At 36.3% G+C, this 20,997-nt stretch overlaps 2 protein-coding genes and 1 non-coding gene across 11 annotated transcripts; 2 read left to right on the top strand and 1 right to left on the bottom strand.

The window, feature by feature from the left end:
* The first annotated feature begins 4,333 nt into the window (after positions 1-4,333).
* LOC130743335 (ankyrin repeat-containing protein At5g02620) lies at positions 4,334-8,693 on the top strand. 7 transcript variants are annotated; one of them, XM_057595538.1, is made up of 5 exons: positions 4,334-4,474; positions 4,826-4,945; positions 5,182-5,740; positions 6,262-6,671; positions 7,784-8,693. In XM_057595538.1, the coding sequence occupies exons 3-5, from the start codon at positions 5,416-5,418 to the stop codon at positions 8,660-8,662; spliced, it is 1,614 nt and encodes a 537-aa protein (XP_057451521.1). In that variant the 5' UTR covers positions 4,334-4,474; positions 4,826-4,945; positions 5,182-5,415; the 3' UTR covers positions 8,663-8,693. The 7 variants fall into 7 exon arrangements, with proteins under 7 accessions (XP_057451521.1, XP_057451517.1, XP_057451523.1 ...); XM_057595534.1 differs by having other exon boundaries at positions 5,178-5,740; XM_057595540.1 differs by lacking the exon at positions 4,334-4,474 and adding an exon at positions 4,486-4,610.
* A 1,266-nt stretch (positions 8,694-9,959) lies between these two features.
* LOC130743334 (probable NOT transcription complex subunit VIP2) lies at positions 9,960-19,563 on the bottom strand. 3 transcript variants are annotated; one of them, XM_057595531.1, is made up of 15 exons: positions 19,357-19,562; positions 18,751-18,887; positions 17,567-17,675; positions 17,320-17,492; positions 16,975-17,023; positions 16,648-16,860; positions 15,175-15,384; positions 14,990-15,091; positions 13,327-13,415; positions 13,013-13,198; positions 12,415-12,840; positions 12,286-12,338; positions 12,141-12,182; positions 10,347-10,491; positions 9,960-10,213 (listed from the first exon to the last, which is right to left on the bottom strand). In XM_057595531.1, the coding sequence occupies exons 2-15, from the start codon at positions 18,766-18,768 to the stop codon at positions 10,163-10,165; spliced, it is 1,866 nt and encodes a 621-aa protein (XP_057451514.1). In that variant the 5' UTR covers positions 18,769-18,887; positions 19,357-19,562; the 3' UTR covers positions 9,960-10,162. The 3 variants fall into 3 exon arrangements, with proteins under 3 accessions (XP_057451514.1, XP_057451513.1, XP_057451515.1); XM_057595530.1 differs by having other exon boundaries at positions 16,648-17,023; XM_057595532.1 differs by lacking the exons at positions 14,990-15,091; positions 15,175-15,384 and having other exon boundaries at positions 16,648-17,023; positions 19,357-19,563.
* On the top strand, positions 17,567-17,647 carry LOC130709686 (small nucleolar RNA snoR35). The gene has a single exon (XR_009010163.1). It is a non-coding gene; the product is annotated as a small nucleolar RNA snoR35 (small nucleolar RNA).
* Positions 19,564-20,997: the final 1,434 nt, after the last annotated feature.

The raw sequence follows: 20,997 nt of genomic DNA, 5'->3' as shown, positions 1-20,997 counted from the left end.
TATGGAAAGGAATAAGAGAAAGTCTTATATTCCTCTAGAAGATTTTTGGAAAATTTCCTATAGTGTTCCAAGGGTGGAAGTTAGTTGGAAATTATATTCCTATAGTGTTCCAAGGGTGGAACATAGTTTTGTTTCCTAAGGTTCTTGTCCTAGGTTTAAATGCGAATATTAGTCGTGCTATAACTCTTATCGACTTTGATACCATCTTTAGCCTTTCTTGAACTTTCTCCTTCACAAATTCATTCCATCCATTTACCCCTTGTTCAGGTTTTTCCCTTCACGTTACATCAAATTAATCGTGAAAAGAAATTTTATTCTGTTCATTCCAAACTTAAAAAAACTGGGTCTCACATTGACTTAAGAGCAATAGACTTGTCTTTCTTCTGAGGCTTGTCTCCTTTGAGTTCAATCTCATGGCTTCTGAGATGACTCACGAGCTCTTCTAACTTCAAAGAGTTCAAATTTCTGGAGAGTTTCAGGGCAGTGACAAAAGCTCTCCACTCCTTAGGCAAACTTCTGATAATCTTCTTGACATGATCACCAGTAGAGTAGCCCTTGTTTAGCACTCTGATTCCAGCAATCAGAGTTTGAAACCTTGAGTACATCTCCTCAACGGTTTCACCAGATTCCATCTTAAACTGCTCATATTGTTGTATGAGAGCAAGAGCCTTGGTTTCCTTGACCTCCTCATTTCCTTCATGCGTCATGACCAAGGAGTCAAAGATGGATTTAGCAGTTTCTTTGTCAGAGATCTTCTCATACTCAATATATGATATTGAGCTGAATAGCATGGACTTCGCCTTGTGATGATCCTTGAAACGCTTCTTCTGAGCATCAATCATTTCAGAACGAGGGATCTTCACTCCTGAAGCATCTACTGGATCAGTATAGCCTTCAATGACCATATCCCAGAGATCTGGGTCAGTGCCAAGGAAATAACATTCTATTCTATCTTTCCAGTACTCAAACTTTTCACCATCAAAGATTGGTGCTCTGAGTTGATTGTTGTTGTTGTTGTTGTCAGCGGAAGTATTGGCTTGGGCCATCGTTTGTTTTTCACACAAGGTTCTTGATCACTGAACACTGTTAGGTGTTTAAATCAGAACCGGAGCTCTGATACCAATTGAAGGTGCGAAAAACACTAGAAAGGGGGGGTTTGAATAGAGTTTTTGAATCTCGGGTATACTTTTAAGCTTTTTCAAAACTCAAAGATAAAAACTAAGTGCTGAATAATAGGAAGTAAAGCACACAAGTATTTTATCCTGGTTCACTTGAGATAAAAGCTCAAGCTAATCCAGTCCACCTGTGAAGGTGATTTCTTCCTTCTTCTGATGAAGGCAATCCACTAAAATCAATGAGTGTTACAACTGCACTTTGCAACCTGCTAAGTGACTAACAATACACTGATTTTCTCACTAGTATCCTCTTAAGAAGCTGATCTACCGATCCTCTTAAGACTAGCTAAACACTGAATCAGCCTTGATTCAGTCCTCTCAAGATCCGACCAACCTTGGTCTCTTGATGAACTTTACAATATGATGTAAAAGGTTTCGGGTTTACAATGAGTGCTTCTAACAAGCGAATAGTAAACTCAGATGTTTTAAGAACAGTGAAGAAATAATGCTAAGAGAATGGTTCGTATGTGTTGAATATTTTCAGCAAAGTTTCTTGGCTTCTTTCTTCTTTCTTCAGCCTTTATATACTCCAAGACTTGTGATGTAGCCGTTGCTAGGGTTTTATCCGTTGGAGTGGCAATTCTGTAATATCAGACTGCTAGGCTGTACAAGGTAGGTGGCGGACAGACTGAGACTTGTACGACGTTGTACTGTGATAGCGACCTGTCCTTTCACCAGTTGACTTGTGATGAAGGAGCTTCAGATGAACGTTGGTGAAGCTTCTGATTATCGTCAGATTGAAGCTTGGATTCTTCTGACCTTGCAACTTCTGCTACTGAACAAGTTCCTCAGAACTTCTGATCGTCAGAGCTAGAATAGCTTGGGTCTTCAGAACCAACTTCTTGCAGGTCTTCAGAACTTGAGTCTTCTGCTTCTGGACCGTTCCACTGGAACATCTGGTCTTCAGAACTTCTAACTTGAGTTCTTCAGATCTTCTTGAGAGCTTCCATCTTCAGAGCTTCTGAAGTATTTGCCACTGTTCAGAACGAACATGGTAGGTTAATGAGCTCTCTTTTTAGTAACCCTTGGTTCTTCTTCTTCTGAACGAATAGGCTTGGGTCAGATTCAGACCCTGTTTGTCTCAACTCAAAAGGACAAACGTTAGGGTACCACAATTGTTCATCATCACAAACCTTAATTGTAATCATCAAAACATAGAGATGCAACAACTGATCAAACCTTGATCTTACATTATGTAATTAATTTAATTTTCCCCTAAATAATATATGTGGCCATCTTAAAAATTTACTAGCTATAATATATTAATTTGGAAGTTCACTTAATAACTCAAAAACCTTATACTATAAATTTATAACTTTTCTTTAAAATAAAAAAATACATTTAACATTTAATAAAATTTATTAAATGATAGTATTTATTTAATTTTTTCAAAAGAAAAAGAAGCACTCTACCTCTAGTTCAGTTGTGTGTGAACGTTCACTCACATGGCATGGCAAAAGAGTGTTTGTTTTGATGCAAAATGACAGGATTAGAAATTGGTGTGATTGTGACCGTTAGGACTGACGTTAGGAATGATAGTGAAATGAAACTAGAGTTAATTAAATTACTATTTATTAATGTAATGTCTTTTTTAATTACATGATTTGTTAGGTCAAGAAACTAACTAATGTCAAATTCGTGGCCCTCCTCAACCTCACGTGGGCCTGCTCTATACTACACATCCATACAAAACCTGTGGGGATCAACTTTTACTCCTATGCAGGACTCTCTTATTCAATTTGTACCCCATTAATTGCAAATAATAATTCCAAAAGAATTAGCTTCATTGTTCAAACCCAGAGATATGTTTATACTGATGCTCGATCAGTGCTTCCGATAATCATCCACACGGATATTTTTGTACGAGTGAGAAGCATTTATGTCATGGTAGGACTAACTCTTTAAATAGATTTATTTTCATCCATAAACTTAAACTTGAAACTTTACTTTAAAGAAATCATACATCCCAAATTGAATCAATCACCCATTAGTAATAAAAAAATGATACAATTAGAACTTTTTAGGAGGTCACTAATTTTAATATTAATCTCATTTAAGTACATTTAACTACGAATCTCTAATATGGAACTGGAAATTCAATATCTAACACAAAATAACAATAAAAGATTTGTTTACTACAAAAGTTGATAGCATCTCTAGAATCCAGCTTAGTAATCACCCAATCAAACATGACCTTCCGTAAAGCAAAATGAATAAAATTACTTCCACTTTTTGAAACTGTCCGGATATTCCAAGTAACATGGTTTTCCGCCTCTCAAACTATCTAGCTAAGAAAATATTCATAGCAACAATGGTAGAAGTCATGCATTGAATTTCTTCCTGGAAACAAATACATAAAGGTGTTTCCATCTAACCAAAGTAGCATGCAAGATTAACGACTATAAGCATTAGCGACGGTTAAAAACTGTTAGAATAATATAAAACTATTAAAATGACCCTTACCCAACAACTTAAGCTTTTTGGATAAGTGGTTGTTTGACATGGTATCAGAGCCTCTATGACTTAGCGGTCTAGAGTTCGATCCCTGCTCCCCTCACTTTCTAATTAAAAAAGTGGAATTTAATTAAGCACATGGTAGGCGGGTCTGTGCATTATCCACGCTTCAAGCCCAAAGGGCTCTTGCGTGAGGGGACGTGTTAGAATAATATAAAACCATTAAAATGACCCTTACCCAACAGCTTAAGCTTTTGAAATAAGTGGTTGTTTGACAAAAACTATCATTAATATGTATATTTGTTATTGAATATCACCTAAAAACAGAATATCTACACATATATCAACAATTTAATAGTTCATTTTATCTCTTAACTATAAGGTCAAGAGTTTGATCATCGCTCATGAGAATGAAACGCATATCGTGATCAATTGTTTACCGCTTAGTATGAACACTCATAATAAAAAAGATTAATCAATATTGTCAGCACGATAACATAATTGCCCTTGGCTTGAAGAAGCCATAACATTCTTAGCACTTCTTGGTTATTTCTAAATTAGTTGAGATTCAAACTAGTATAATTCTAAAATTAAGTTTATATAGCTATATATAACAACAACAAAAATTAGTTGGATACCATATATAAAATAATTGACCTTATATATTTTAAATCCAATACATCAAACTAAGTTAAAAATACTAATAATGTTTTTGAGTTTGTACTCTGTATTGTTGTTACATTACAAAGGAAACATGTAAATATTTGGTGTTAAGCAATTGCATCTTCTTCACTCGCGCCACTTTGCGCGTGGTTCTGTTATTTCCGTTTGTCTTCATTTCGCAGGTTTTGCCTCTCTCTTTCTCTCTCTCAAAAGTCTCTTCATGTCCCTATTTGATTCCCAAACATAAATCTTTTCGATTCAAATTCCTCAAACATCATCACCACCTTTACAAAAGTTGCTTCATTTTCGTTGAGCTTGGTGCGTGTGATACAGATTCATATAAAGCTGTCTGTTCCTCACATGTGTCTTTCACGTTTCATTTCTTAATTCCCTGCTTCTCTGTCTTGTTGTTTTTCTCACTCTTTCTTTCTTTCTTTCTTTCTCTGTCTCTCCCAACAAAATATTTCTCATATTACTTTTTGTGCATGCACCTTATATGTTTGAGTAAATGCGCCATTGAACATTCGTTACAGGGTGTGCCACCAAGCTCATGGGTTTCTAAGAGCCCCCTTCCTCAAATTCTCTTTTTTTATGGTTTTCATGGTGGCACAAGGAAGCTGGTAAAAGGGTTGAGGTTCTTCCGTTAAACCCAGGTCAAATTCATCTTCAAGTTTCATTCTTTCTTAATTTCTTTCACATAATGATTCATTATTCAAGAGATGCATTAACCAAGCTATTATTGCTTTCTTTTTGTTTTTTTTCAAAAAATTTCTATGTGGGGTTGATTGTTTAGAAACTCTCTCTCTCTCTTAAAGGACAATGATAATGCAATAAAAAACATATCCAGGTGCAATGTTTTTAACCCTCTTTTTTTTTTGTGACCAGACAGGCAGAAAGAAGGATCAGATATTTCTGACATGAGAGATAAGAAATAATCATGAAGCTTTGCAATAAATTAATAAAAATATATTCCACAATAATTTGATGATCCTCTCCTTTGGGTTGCTGTGTTATGAAAGATGCAAGTGTTGACCTGGGATTTTTTGGAGGAATCAAGAAGAGAAGGTTGTGATATATGAATTAGCATAAAAAAAGAGGAGATTTTTAGGGAGGTGAATCCAATATGGCTGCGCCTGTAAGCACCCCTAGGAAAAAAATGACCAAACAATTGACAGGAAAAAGGGATGATACCCCTTTGCATTCTGCAGCAAGAGCAGGGAATCTGGCTGTGCTGAAGGATACCCTTACCGGTATCGAAGAGGATGAACTTCATGAGTTATTGGCCAGGCAGAATCAAGATGGAGAAACAGCGCTTTATGTGGCTGCTGAATATGGTTATGTTGATGTAGTCAGGGAGATGATTCAGTATTATGATCTTGCTGATGCTGGGATCAAAGCAAGGAATGGTTTTGATGCATTTCACATTGCTGCCAAACAAGGGGATTTAGGTATGTCTTCAATGTAGTTTTCGTATATTTGTTTTCTTTGTAGTTTGCACCATATGTGAAATGTGTATCAACTTCTTTTTTCTGGGAATCAATTCTGTCCCCCAGAAGCTACTCACATAGTGCAAGTTTGAATCAGGGTCTAATATTGATTATGAATTTATGATAAATTTGAGTCGAAAGTGATGTGATGTGATTTATGTAGGGATACTCTCACGATTAAAGTGGGTTTTGTAGGGTAATATTGTGAAATTCAGTTGTGAAATCTTAGAATTGATTATGTTCAACATAGAATCTACTCTCTCTAGCTTCCAACAAAATTGATTTTGGAGCTGAAACCAATTCTCCAAAATGACTCTCAACATCTATTTTATAATCCAAAATTGATTCTAATCTATAATGTCAATTCTCCAAAATGGAACCCAAACATAAATATATCAGTTTTACTGAAGAATTGATTTTGATTTTAGAATCAGTAAAAGTGTTTCCAAACATGCACTCAGATTCTGTTTTCCCTATTGCAGATTTACTGAAGATCCTTATGGAGGCTCATCCTGAATTGTCAATGACTGTGGACCCATCCAACACCACAGCTTTGCACACTGCTGCAACACAAGGGCATACTGAGATAGTGAAGTTCCTTTTGGAAGCAGGAAGTAGCCTTGCAACCATTGCAAGAAGTAATGGGAAAACAGCTCTGCATTCTGCTGCGAGAAATGGGCATGTGGAGGTTGTGAAAGCGCTTCTTGAGAAGGAGCCTGGAGTTGCAACACGGACCGATAAGAAGGGCCAGACAGCGCTTCACATGGCAGTGAAGGGACAGAATCTTGAGGTGGTGGAGGAATTGATAAAAGCAGATCCCTCGACAGTAAACATGGTAGATAATAAGGGAAACACAGCATTGCATATAGCAACCAGGAAAGCCAGGACCCAGGTACATTGAAATTTGCTCATAACTTCATATATAGTGTTGTGACTGTAAGTGAACTGCGATTTAGGATCACCATCCGTATGTTCTTTTCTATGGTTTGTCATTAAAAACTATTACCCTCAGCTTTGAGTACTCATAGTTTTGACAGTATTCTCCAGTAATGGTTCTGCTATCAGCTTGAATGATTTTTCTAGAAACAAGCATTTCAATTATTACAAATTTAGTACAAGTATGTTTTGTTTGTTTTTGTCATAAACGTGGATGTGAAAAGAATCCAGGTTTGGCTCACATTTGGATTGATCTAGTAAATGATTGGTCCCGACCTGTTTATTGTCCTCCAGAACATAAAGTTTTGATGTGTGGACATCTTAGAACAAAGTAAGAGCCAGTTTGTACATTACTTGAGATTTGAATAATTTTCCATCCCCAGCAGTGATAAAAACATGGGTGCCAAATCATGTAATCAGCCAGGCAATATTTTATTTTTGATATTAATATACATCATCCAAGAACTGAAGTTGGTTAGTTGAATTTAAGTTCTAGTTCTCATGGTAGTAGCTTTTTGATGCACTATTCTGAAGGTGTCTTGTTAGCAGATCATTTATGCAACGCCTAGATCATAATTAATTATTAAGCAAGCAACTAAAACTTTTAGGTTAAGTATATAATAGTCTTAAAAGGTTACTGTTGAATGTTGATAGATAATACTTAATAGTGATATTCCTCATTTATAAAACCATCCTTTTCATATAAGCAATAGCAAAAACCCCTTGATGATATGAGAATGAGTCACCTCATTCTATTTGTCCAGTCCAAACTATCTAAGTGCATGTCTGTTTTCACGATTTGCACAGAATCTGAGGCATGTTTACTCATAAAGTAACACTTGTAGCTTTTAAGCAGAAGATATTTTAGAACATCTATCTGTAGAACCAAACATACTATAAAAGTTGCTTCAACTCAAATAAACTGCTGGCTAGTATATGGCAATGCTCCTGATATGTGAAAATCTGTTTGAAAAATTATTTCAATATCTGTTTTTGTGTCCATTTGTTGTGCCCTGTGATATGTCGGATTAGGGGGAGAGGCTAAAATATCTTAACTGATCACTGCAGATTGCAAAGATGCTTCTCGAACATAAGGAAACAAATACAAAAGCTGTTAATAGATCTGGTGAAACTGCTGTAGACACCGCTGAGAAAATGGGGAACCAAGATGTCAAAGCCATTTTGTTGGAACACGGTGTTCAGAGTGCCAAAGCCATAAAGCCACAAGGTACTTCTACAGCCCGTGAATTGAAACAAACCGTTAGTGACATAAAGCACGAGGTCCATTACCAGTTGGAACACACGCGCCAAACCAGAAAACGTGTTCAAGGAATCGCGAAGCGCATCAACAAGATGCACACAGAAGGGCTCAACAATGCAATCAACTCCACAACTGTGGTAGCAGTCCTAATTGCCACTGTTGCCTTTGCTGCTATTTTCACAGTCCCTGGCCAATTTGTTGATGACCCAAAAAACATTCCTCCTGGGATGTCTCTTGGTGAAGCAAACATAGCCCCTCAAGCTCCGTTTATCATTTTCTTCATCTTTGATTCGATCGCGCTCTTCATTTCGCTGGCAGTGGTGGTGGTGCAGACCTCGGTCGTGGTTATTGAAAGCAAAGCAAAGAAGCAGATGATGGCCATCATCAACAAGCTAATGTGGCTGGCTTGTGTGCTTGTTTCAGTGGCCTTCTTGGCACTGTCTTTTGTGGTGGTAGGAAAGGAAGAGAAGTGGCTGGCAATTGGAGTTACCATTATAGGGACAACCATAATGGCAACCACGTTGGGAACCATGTGTTACTGGGTCATTAGGCATCGCATTGAGGCCTCAAATTTGAGGAACATTCGGAAATCTTCATTGGAAAGCAAGTCAAGGTCTTTTTCACAGCCTGCTCTTTCAGATTCAGAGCTACTTAACAATGAGTTTAAGAAAATGTATGCAATTTAGGAGTTGAGTTACTGAGCCTGTTCCCTTTCCACTCTTTTTTTTTGTCCAACTATATCCAACTAAGGTGGAACTTCCAAATGTATATCTCAGAAAAAAGAAAGATGGTTGAACCTCCAAATGTATATATATCTCAACAAGAATTAATGGCTAATCTTAATAAATCATATCAATAGCTAAAGGGGCAAAACATAGTTGAATTAGTCTAAACCGTCCAATTCTATCTTTTCTGGCAACAGATTCCTTGAGTTTCTCGCTGTTATGGAGCGTTTTACAGATACAGACATCACTGCAACATTTATTCATAGTTGATAGCTTAGCAAAAATAAACCACCAAATGACTAATGAGATCATAAATATGTTCATGTGTAAGTTATACTCTATATTTGGATTGATGGAACATACTGAAACGGAATGGAATATAATATAATGGAACGAAATGAAGTGAGATGAAATGAAATAAAAATTTCTACTATTGGTAGTTAGAACCCAAAAATTGGAAAACAAATTTAAATGTTTCTAAAGGTTCAGCAATTCAGTTGTTTGCTGTATTGATCAAGCACCACTTAGGGCTCATTGAAAAAAAAAACAGCTTATTACTGCTCAGGTCGTGATCTGTGGCTGACATGTTCTTAACAGAACTCATTTAGATGATAGGCTAAAGGAAAATCTTTTGTTGACACTCAAACCCACCTTTATCTTTAGAGAGGGATATGAATAGAAGAGTGAGAAATGAAAGATATAATGTGGTATAACAGAAGACGGACAGACAGACAAGATAAACTAGGTGAGAAGGAAATATGAGAGAAGCTAGGTGTGAATATATTAGTGTTGATAGGCTAAATATGACTATATAAATGAATTAAGTTTCATTTACACTGAAAATGAGGTGGAGAGTAGAGAAAGATAGGAAGAAAAGATAAAATAAAAAAAATAATAAGAAATGTGATGAGTAACATGAATGAAAGAAAAGAAGATAGTGAATTGGAAATGAAGCAAATACGTGAATGAATCATAACTTAACAGTCTACATGAAAATCATGTTCAGCAAGAATGGGGAAGTAATCATTTGGCACTTTACTGAATATAACTATGCGGCAAGTGTAATCATTTGTTTTTCTGGCTATCTATGTCGGTGCCAATTATAGGGAGAAAAAAAAACACGATAAGCTAATCCTTCTTATTTCCCTATTTGGAGGCTATATTCTGCTTCAGGACAGGTTAAGATAACTACATACTTGTGCGTTCAAACCTATTTAAGCGCATGCATGCATTTGGGCTGGGCAAACAGACAGCTAGGTTATCCTTAAGTCTACAATTTTTATCTATAATCCATATTAAGGTGCCAAAAAAAAGATAGTAGCTCTCAGCGCATCAAATTTAAGAGTGCAATAACGCCAAATTGAACAAACGCTAATGCTGCGAAATTACTTGCATCCTATCTAAACAAATCCATAAACAGAAACTTTACATTGAAGGTTTTCTTTCCTCTCCTCATCAATGTTAAGCCAGGGGTCTCTTTTCCACCATTTCATAATAGAGAACAAAATTATCCTGCGAGGAGGTTGAGCATTAGAGGCCTGAATGGGACAAAATTGTTCAAGAATGATAAAACATATAATTGAAGTCGGGTGGGTGCGGGTGTCGACTCATACAGTATATACAGTATATGTTTACAAAAACTCACCTTCTGGACCGTTTTAAAACTGCTTGGATCAAAACAATGGTAAGATCCTCTCTCGTAGGCGTTTGTTTTGACAAGTGGCTCCATGTTGGGAACTCTTATAAACCACAAACGATGTTCTTTGTGATAAAACCAGCCCCGTTTGTAACTGAGAGCAAAGACCCTACCTTGTCAGTAATTATTGCATGGATAAAACACTTGAATTTGATAAAATAATACTTGTATTTCATTGATAATACTTGACTAGACTACAGTATATATAGACTAACAAATAGATAAAAAGAAACTAAATCTATCTAAACCTATCTCTATTTAAATAGATATTATCTCTATTTAAATAGATACTAATCTAAAATAGAGAAACAAATCTAAACTATATCTCAATGAGATAAGACTAATAGTAAACTAAATCTAAACAGATATTCAACACTCCCCCTCAAGCTAAAGCTTACTTAGCTTTAAGCTTGTAACAAATCGAACCCAAGAAGAAAATTATCTTAATAGATATCCCTTAATAATGACAGTCTTGGCGAATTTATACACCAACTTGAGAAGCAGCTGCTGCCGGAGAGAGATATTCCCAAAAATAGTCCAAAATTTATACACCAACAAACCACACAATGCAAAACCAATTCTCCACTTTAATAGAGAGCAAAAATCTTTTCCAACTCCAAAACCACACTGTGCCAACCAAAACCAAGAAACCAAAAACAAGAATCTAGAACAACCCAACACACTAATTGAGAACTGGATTGGACCAAAGAGCCACATGGTACTGCTTCATTCTGGCATCATCAGAAACTTCCAATATCACCATCCCAACGCATTGGCATTCCATATTTCCACTTCATGTAACCAATACTCTCGCTGGCAGTGAAGAATTATTATGTCATTCCAATCAAGAATTCTTGAGTAAACAATTGTTGAATCAATTCCCACAATTTCTTCCAATCACGCAACTGCATTAAAGGAAGGAAAATCTGGAGAAAACAAATCTGGAACAGAACCAGGAGGGAGAGCCAAATATCCTGACCAACTAGACTACAACGGACGAACATGTATGTGGTCGTCGCGTCGAGTTCAAGTTTGTGCGTTACCTTCACGCGCCGAAGAAGAAGGCGCGGTTGTTTTAAGTATTAAGAAACAAGGGTCAATAGGGTTCCAAGACAAAGGGGACCATAATCAGAAAGAAACGAGGCCGTAAGAAAAGGCTAGAACGAACAAGCGCGGAAGCACAGGACGAGTGAAAATAATCCAAAGAGATTTGGAAGGTCACCATGAGGGGGCTCACGGGGGAGGAGCCCCCTCACAGCGGTAGGATCGAAACTCGCTCTGACACCAACTTGAATTTGATAAAATAATACTTGTATTTCATTGATAATACTTGACTAGACTACAATATATATAGACTAACAAATAGATAAAAAGAAACTAAATCTATCTAAACCTATCTCTCTTTAAATAGATACTAATCTAAAATAGAGAAACAAATCTAAACTATATCTCAATGAGATAAGACTAATAATAAACTAAATCTAAACAGATATTCAACAAAAACTACCAAGAGTTACAAGTTAAAAATTCCTGACAATATTTCAAATTTAAGAATAATCATATGGATGAATGGTTACCATTTATTAAGAGTGGTATATGTGCTTGATAAACCATATATAAAGCTAATTATTCCCAAATCAAAAAACAATTTGCCAGAACTTAATAATCTTAAAATAATTTGAAAATAAGAACAAATCATTCAAAAACAACACAATAAAAAGGTGTATGAGAACGAATGCATACAGTTCATGTGCTGCATATAGTTGTGCTTCATCTCTAGGCATGCTGCAATAAAGGTCAAACATAAACTTTAATTACAACTTATAATAAGTAATAACAAGCTAGATAGTGTGAAAATGAATAAATAGGATCAATCATCAAAAAGTACCTGTAAAATATATAAAATAATGTTTCCACAGAGAACTTTGAAAAATATCCTTGCTGCATCATGCAAAAAGTCTTAGATCAAATAAAACATAGGAAAATAAGGACAGTGAAATTATAAAGAACAACTCACGTGCAGGGCGGGAGGTTGTTTAGCATTATAACATTGTAGCACAGTGAACTCTGGATCACTCTTAGCTGGTTCGTCAGACCACGGAGACGCAAAAGTCTTGTGAAGATTTTCTGATGAATTCAAATTCAACCCTAGTGTTGTAAGATCAACTCCGAGAGCAAGAGATGTCAGATCAGGATCGCTCATCCTGATCACACTTAACAAGCCAAGCAAACCAAATGGATCTGGACTAGATTGCACAGTTTGCATAGACTTCATGCTCTGATCCCTAAAAGACTGATTTGCAGCTGACATTTGCTGAAAGCGGAACTGGGATTGGTTCTGGTGTTGTTGATATTGCTGGATGAGCTGGTCATATGATCCCACACCAGAAATTGTATTTGGAGAATTTGGAGGCCTTATTCCAATTCCAGGAGGTCCGCTGGTCTGAACCAAAAACAGTATGTCATTAGAATGTAAAAACCTTGCTTTGATGGGAATACACAATTTCAGTTCACATGGGCATCCCATATGATATCGTAACACAGTTAAAATTAACGAGATCAGAGGCGCATTCTCATACAAAAGCAAGTACCTCACAGAGGTAGATCTAGCATACCTGTGAATGATAAGTAGAGTGCGAAGATGGAAAAATATCCGATCCATGCAGGTGGAGAAGATCTTGGCTGTTTACAGGTGAAAAAGAGACCCCACTGCTACTGACTGAAGGAGCATGCTGCTGTTGTTGCTGTGAACGATGTGATGAGTATGATCCCCCCAAACTGAAACCAGTAGACCTACCCATCTGCAGATTGAATGCAAATAAGATTGAGAATAGATTTTGAATTTTTTATCAATTAATATCATAAAAAATGGAATAAGGATGTGTATGCATAGAAAAAATATCTCAATCTTTTACTAGAAGAAACTTACAGGGAAATGCTGCGATTGCATCATTGACACAGGATTGTCATGAAGTTGTTCTTTTTGGTGCATATCCATAGCAAAATCTGCACTGCCGCCTATTACAAATACTATGGTCAAATACAAATGCAGAAGCCAACTTACTAACTTCAAGACAATTAGAGTTCTCAGTTCTGTAAACAAAGTAGACCGAAAATAATTAGAATGTCATCAGATACAGGCAACTACCGAGATATGAACTCCACAGGCTGTCAAAGTTGGCACCAGTGCAAACTTAAGACCCAGTTAATTGCTCTATAACAGTAGGAACCATCAAAGCATCCTCAACACAGATCAAACAGCCATAGACACACACACTCATATGGAGGAGGGATCAACTTACACCCGTCTCTTACACCACTAATCTTACACCATCAATAAGTATTGATAGAATTATTTTTGTCAATCCAACCGTTGAATAACAATTTTTCATCATCTTCATTATTCGTGCCAAATTTTAAAAAGTATAAACTTGTAATCAAATAATTCTTATTTTCATATATATTGAACTGTCTATATGGCGTTAATCTTGATTTATCTAAATGTCATACTAAATGATTTTGGATTGATGTAAAATTCTATAGATATGATCTATATGGTAGTAGAGACTTTCAATCAAATGGTGGATTTCAAAATTCAATTATCCGATAAAAACTTATTGAATGGTGTAAGATTTACAGTGTAAGACATGAGTGAAACACTGGAGAGAGGAGCTAGCCATTATGCAGTCAATACCAATCAAAACTATCAGAGATAGAGTGAGGTAGAGACAGAAAGTGATATTTATAGTGTTGCACATCATAACTGCGACTAACAATCTCTAACAGAGTTTGTTGAGGTTTTAACCAACTTTAACCTAACCTAAGCAACATGTGACTAACTTCGCTAACCTAAAGCTAACTCTATTATACTCTAATATCCCCGTATTCTCTAAAACTTGGGAAGAGAAGGCAAACTGAGTTTTTTCAAACACCTTGAGTTTGTCACGCAAAAAAAAGGATTCACTGAGGAGGAAGAGACTTGTTCAGGGCATCTGCCAGTTAACCTTCAGCAGGCAAGTAAGCTACAAACAACTAGTCACTTCGCAAGAACAAGTTCTTGAACAAAGAGATCATACCCCATTTTTTGGTACGTGTGAATAACTGGGTTATGGGAAAGAAGAACAGTGCTAAGATTGTCACAAAGAATACACCATAGTAGGAAGAAATAGAACTCCAATCTCACTAAGTAGAATTTGAATCCAGAACATATCCTCATTGGTTTGGGCCAGACTGCAATATTCAACCTCAGTACTGGAACGAGCTATAAGGGGCAAAGAAGAATGCAAGAGCCTGAAGTAGAGCAAAGATGATCTTGGTTCGAAGCCCAGTCAGCACCACATAAAGACCACTCAGAAGAATATAGGGAGAAAACAGTGATGAATACTGCACAACATTAAGAAGCAAATGCCAAAAATTGACGAAGCTAAACACAAAATAATATCCAGAAGCCCTTCCAAAAGAGAAAGCATAAATTTCATTCTACATTCTAGAACCTCCAAAACAAGAAAACAACACAATTCAGCTGCTAAATTTCCAAACAGGAAATGTGTAACCAATTAGCTCGCGTATATTAGCCAAACAATATGCAGTACCTTTGTATCCTGGTAAAGCTGGGAAATCTTCACTTTCAATTCTAAACTCTTGATTTTGTTGGCCAATGGGGCCTCCTCCCAGACCCTGTTTTCGTAAAGAACCTGAAATTTATAGATTTACATCAGGACCTACTCCAAGACCCTCCTCCAACATCTTAACCAAGACAACATTATCCTTCACCTACCCAACTGTCCCTGAGACCCACCAGCAGAACTAGGACGACTTGTTAGTTGAGGGAACTCATTGATGTCAAAAGGAGAACTGTCACCGGAATGCAAATCATTCAACATGCCCATAGAGTTCAAGTTATTTAATGCTTGAACATGGCTTTGTGAAAGCTGACCTCCAGCACTAGGATAAGAATTTCCTAACATTGACATTACTTGTGGTGATCCTGAATCAAAAAGTGGTTATCACCACAAAGTAACATTTAATCTATATATTGAATCAACCCAGTATTACAGAAAAAATAATTTAAAAACGATCAAGCATTTTACTAAATCATCAAAAAGCAATAGTTCTTTAACAGGTATTACTACTTACTAGCACATGTAGGTACCTTAGTAGCAGACCAACATATATATATATATAACATTCAAACACTTGAGAAAACAAAGGATATAGCACAGACACATAAAGGAAACAACAAATTCAAAGCATGTAGACAAGAAACAGCAGATGCAAACAGAAAGATTATGCACAAATCACAATCTACACACATTATTATGATATCAATTGCATATTTCTCTTTCCTGTTGAGGAGAATAGTCCTCCAGTGTTGTCAATGGCCACACCATGGCAGAGTGCCATACTGCCATGGCAATGAGGTTCCATTATAAACCCCCATGGGATGGTGTCTTCAACAAAGAAGCACTAGCACACCTACTATGTACAGTGATAAAATGAAAATAGTGCCCACTATGACACTTGCCCTGTCTAATACACTTATTTTTTTCTGAAATTATGGGTGTCTTGATTAGCAGCCACCTTGCTTCATGATGATCCCTATATCATCTACCATCATATCATGATTCATGACAGCTTTGGGGCCTGCCTAACCCATCAACATCACAGTAGTCTAATCTCGGTAATATGGGAAGAAATGAAAATTTAACTTTCATTATAAAAGGAGAGAAAGAAAAGTTAGATCAACTCAATTTTGTATCCAAATTCTCCCCATAAAACAAACAGGAAAGTTTAGACAAAATACTATTCCTCATAAGTCATAACAAATCATATATCAAGGGGTATAAACCTCAAATAAAGATAATGTAAGGTAATGCCCAAGGGTCACAGCTAGAAAAAAAAATTATATTAACCTGCGAACATTGTGACTAATTTCTTGGTAGTCAAACAACTTGTTATCTAATGCTACAAAGTAGATAATAAGAAAACTTTGTCCAAAACAATCCACTTAGTAAGATATGAAAAGTTCATCATTAAAAAGGAGTGCAGTAATAAACCTTTCTAGATAGAAATAACTTTATAAGTAAAAGAAATATATGAACAAAGTTTGCATCACTTTAATATCTGAGTAACCTTTTGAAAGAAATCTCAACCAAACAAATGAAGACAACCCAACACAATCAGATATTTCTTTGGAGAAAACAATACTTTCATGTCACTTCAATGCACTTGTGACTACCAAAATACATACCTTGTGGAAGCACACCACTCATTAAACGATTTTGTCCTGGTACACCTATGCCACCAGATCCACTGCCTCCACTTAAATTTAAACGTGAAGCAAGACCAGAAACAGACAATCCTCCAGAGCTTATCCTCCCAATGTTCCCTCCACCAACCATATTTCCCATAGAACTTGTGATTCGAGAACCTGCATTTCCCAAAATTGGGGATACTCCCAACCCTGGAACAGCATTTCTGTTACCAATTGCAGCAGAAGTTGGAAGAATCCCAGGAATAGAACCAGTAACTCCATTTGAGCTAGTATTAAATCCAGGGTTTCCGACAACACTTATACCTCCTCTACTGTTGACTCCTGAATGTCCATGGGAACTTCCATGAGAAAGCTGCAAATATGATTGATAGACATGAAAATACATCAAATTATGCAACACAGCAACAGTAGAAACAAAATGTCAGACATAACAGTAATTACGCTCAGCTATTACTCTCAAGATGCTCAATAGGGTTTTAAATTGCGGCCCACAAACGCCATTACGGCCGCAACGTAAAAGGATTTTGAGTCTCTACAACAATGTCACGACCGCAATCGCAGCAGCATCAACACGCGCTTGTCCGCAATTTCGCGACATAAGTCATAACCACAACCGCAATTTAAAACCCTATGTGTATTCACATATACCTGTGACAAAGCAACTGGTAGATTATTTGACGCAAATCTTCCACTAGAAAGATTCGCTGTAGGTTGTTGAACCCCTCCAGTAGGATTTATTGTTAAGTTTCTTGATGTAAGTGTATTCGGCATGTTGGGAACATTAAAGCTCCCGTGAATATTGTGCAACCCCTGAATAGTTCCTGCAGGAAGAAGCTAGAAATTATGCAACTATTGGAGAGGAGAAAAAGGATTGACTTGCGCAAAATTTTCTCACCAGAGTGATGAAAAACTGGGGAGGCTACACCCGACTGACCAGAGAAAGACGTCGCAAAAGACCGCCCCGTACCATCTGGAAGATTTGACGCAGATCCGTTCAGAGAAGACTGCAAATAGAACTCTGTTATAATTTACATCGACGGCAGAGATGTGCCAGAAATGGATATCAATTTCTAATAAGATATCATGATGATGATGATGATTAACATGGAAAGTTACAAAAACTCTTGCTCATTCTAATGCATAAAATACTGAACAGGAAGCAGATATTTTACTTTTAATAGGTTTTCATGGCAATCAATAATACGCTAACCATACACAAAGATGAAACTGCCAGTAAGTAGCAAGCATATAATGGTTAGCACTCATCGTATAAAGTTTTGTAACTTAAGCAAATATAAAGTTAAAACATACAATCAATATCTAAAATAAAAATATTGCATGCAAACACATATGAAGTTTAACCATTCATTGGCTCTTCCTTTCACCGTAGGCACTCTCCTTGAGGAAGAATGAAGAAGCATATTTTGATTCGATTAGGATTGCACATTTTAGGAAATTGGTATTTGACTAGGATTTTATATTTAATTGAGATTTATTATGATTTTTATAAGCTTTTGGTCATAAATGTATTATACGTGCCTTATGTTCATCAAACATTTTGCCTAATTATATAATGAGATTTTCTTTTCCTCATAGAGTATCGGAAATCCTAGTAAGAGGAGTACTTTGAGCTAGAGTAATCTAGGTTTATTGTTTCGGTCAGAGGGGTACTAAACCAAAGTGCTCTAGCCCTAGGTTGATTGGTCTACAAAAAAATCAATCATTGGAAAAGACGACAATATTGAACTGAATGTGATGGGAATATATAAGTAATAAGTGTGTGTATGTGTAAACATGTGCCGGCTTTCCGGTGTCGTTAAATGCCAATCCATGTGTCTATGTCCTTATTTTTCTAATGGACATTTTTTGCCGAAAAAAACAATATCAAACTGATAGTCGAGGATAAAGTCATAAAAATCCCAGTGTAAGCCATTTACTTCAATCTAGTACTATAAACAAAACAAAAAACCAAAATTTCAATCAAAATTTTAAATCATAGAAACAAACTGAACAAAAGGACCAGATAAGATGAGAAACTACTGAAAACAGTCACTTGTTTTACAGGAAACAGGGGAATACATTAAGTAAGCCCGACATTGCATGAACTTCAATAGATCATGCCAAAATTCCCTGTGCAGAAAGACAGCCCTCCCTTGTGTCCAGTATCAACAGAAGCGCGAACAATCAGATAAGTTTATCCAAAACCAATCAACAACCTGAGTATAACAAAATGCCGCGAGAAACAAATCAGGCTCGATATGATTCAGTTGTAAGCATCCAACTCTAAAACAAAGTAAGCATCACAGTTCACAAGCAAAATCTATAGCCTCACTGGGCCAATTGAACATAAACACTAAGCCTCAGCGAAAAAAACAACACAGCGCTAAATTCTACAAGATTGAACAGATTTTGAATCTGAAACCAGACTTCAAATGTACTATTCTGCAGTGATCAATCAACCAGAAATTCAATCCAATTTTACAATCGCCGTTTCGTTCAAAATTTTATGAACACTAAAAGAACCACACTGGAATTGAAGTGCATAACCAGAACAAGAGAACCAAATGCATCTTAGCGCGATGAAAACTCATCAGTGAGGAAAAACTATAAACAGTGATGAAACGAAGTGGATCGAAATCAGGGATTAACGAGCACGAAGAGAAGAGAGAAGAAGGAACGGAGTACCTGAAGAACAGAGAGCAGAGATGAAGGTTCTGAGTCAGAGACCGAGTTGGAGTGCCCTAAATCGGAACCAGAGAGGGGAAGCTTCGAGTAGAAGAAGCTGTGGGTTAGGTTGGGACGATGAACGAAGCAAAATGAAGTGTGGAGAGTAAACGTTTTATGCGGCGAGGCTTAACTGCGAATTTAGATTCGCTATATTGGACCTGACATTAACAGGCTTATTTTTTCACCCCAAGAGCTTTAGTTTGTATAGAATCAATTCAACCCAATAGAAAAAAAATGTATGAACATCATCTTTGGGGTACATCTAAACCAAATATTTTATAAATTTTCAACACACATGAAAAAATTTAATCATGAGTGGTCAAGGTATGCAAATTTTCAAAATTGCTTTATAAAATATATTAGCATGTCTTTGATCCAACTGAAACTCGATCACTTAAGTATACAGTTTCAAAATCGCTCGGTAATCATAAGTGCATAATACATATTTCGTATAAAAAGTCTTACTTGAGGCTGAGCTAAAATGAACGATTGCGATTCTTCGACCTGCGACGAGAAGACTTGATGGTGGTGCAAAGGGATTTTAACACCCAAATTTGATTACGATGGAGAGTTATAAGAAGATTAGGGCAAATAGTATCTCTACCTGAAGTGGTATAAGAGTGTATGAGAGTCGTATTTATAAGCCCTAATAGGTGACATGATTGATAATCCGCCTAGCACGGAGTCCAAGTTAAAATAGTATCTACTAGGTTTCGATTGTATTTAGTTCTAAAGTGATGGTACACAGACAAAGAAGAAACACGTACATTGGATTTCCTCTTATTTTGTAAACTCGGTTCACTTCTTTTTTATGACAATTATTTCTTCATCCATTGTTGAGAGGACTCTTCAAAAAATTATTGGCTCATAATTTGTAAATAGAGAAATATTGATAATCTTTTCATCCCGAATAATCATTATCATTATCGATAAATAGTTTGTGTTGTAATTTATGAAAAAAAAATTCTCACATTTACAATTTAATTTTTTTCTGAGTTGGTCTCGACGAGTGAGCGTATGCTATTCATCAAATTGATCATCTTTTTATAAATAATATCTTTAACTGTTAACTAAAATATTTTGTACTTCAAGGTTCTTCATTTAACTTGCGTAAAATTGTCTAGACACTTAGCCCTAATGTGTTATGGAAGCTTCATTGTTCTAACGAGCCATTTTTCCTTTTTTGGGTGTTTCCAGGATATCCACTGCCGATAGCAATGACAAATTTCCTCGTTGTGTGTGCTCGCACTAAGCAATAAACAACTAGCCACAATATGCGCTTCATTTCCATGCGTGAAGGTCAAACCCTCAATCTCATAGTTAAGGGACAAAGTGAGCTAACCACTATGTCACACCTTATGGTTCTTTGCTTCAATTTTTTTCCACATTTATCCTCACGATTTTCTTACCTTTATTTCTCTCTTGCTCTCTGTCTTTGATAACAAAATTAAAATATATTCTTAAATGATGTTCATTGTGATTTATTGATTTTAACTAAAAAATTTCTTCTAATTCGATTCTTTCAAAGTACCAATTTTAGATGAAAGTTTAAAGTAAGAGACTCACTTTATAGGATAAATCTGATTTAGATAACTCACT

This window comes from Lotus japonicus, chromosome 3, assembly GCF_012489685.1.
Source record: "Lotus japonicus ecotype B-129 chromosome 3, LjGifu_v1.2".
Taxonomy (NCBI): domain Eukaryota; kingdom Viridiplantae; phylum Streptophyta; class Magnoliopsida; order Fabales; family Fabaceae; genus Lotus; species Lotus japonicus.
This window is presented reverse-complemented; position numbering and strand designations above follow the sequence as displayed.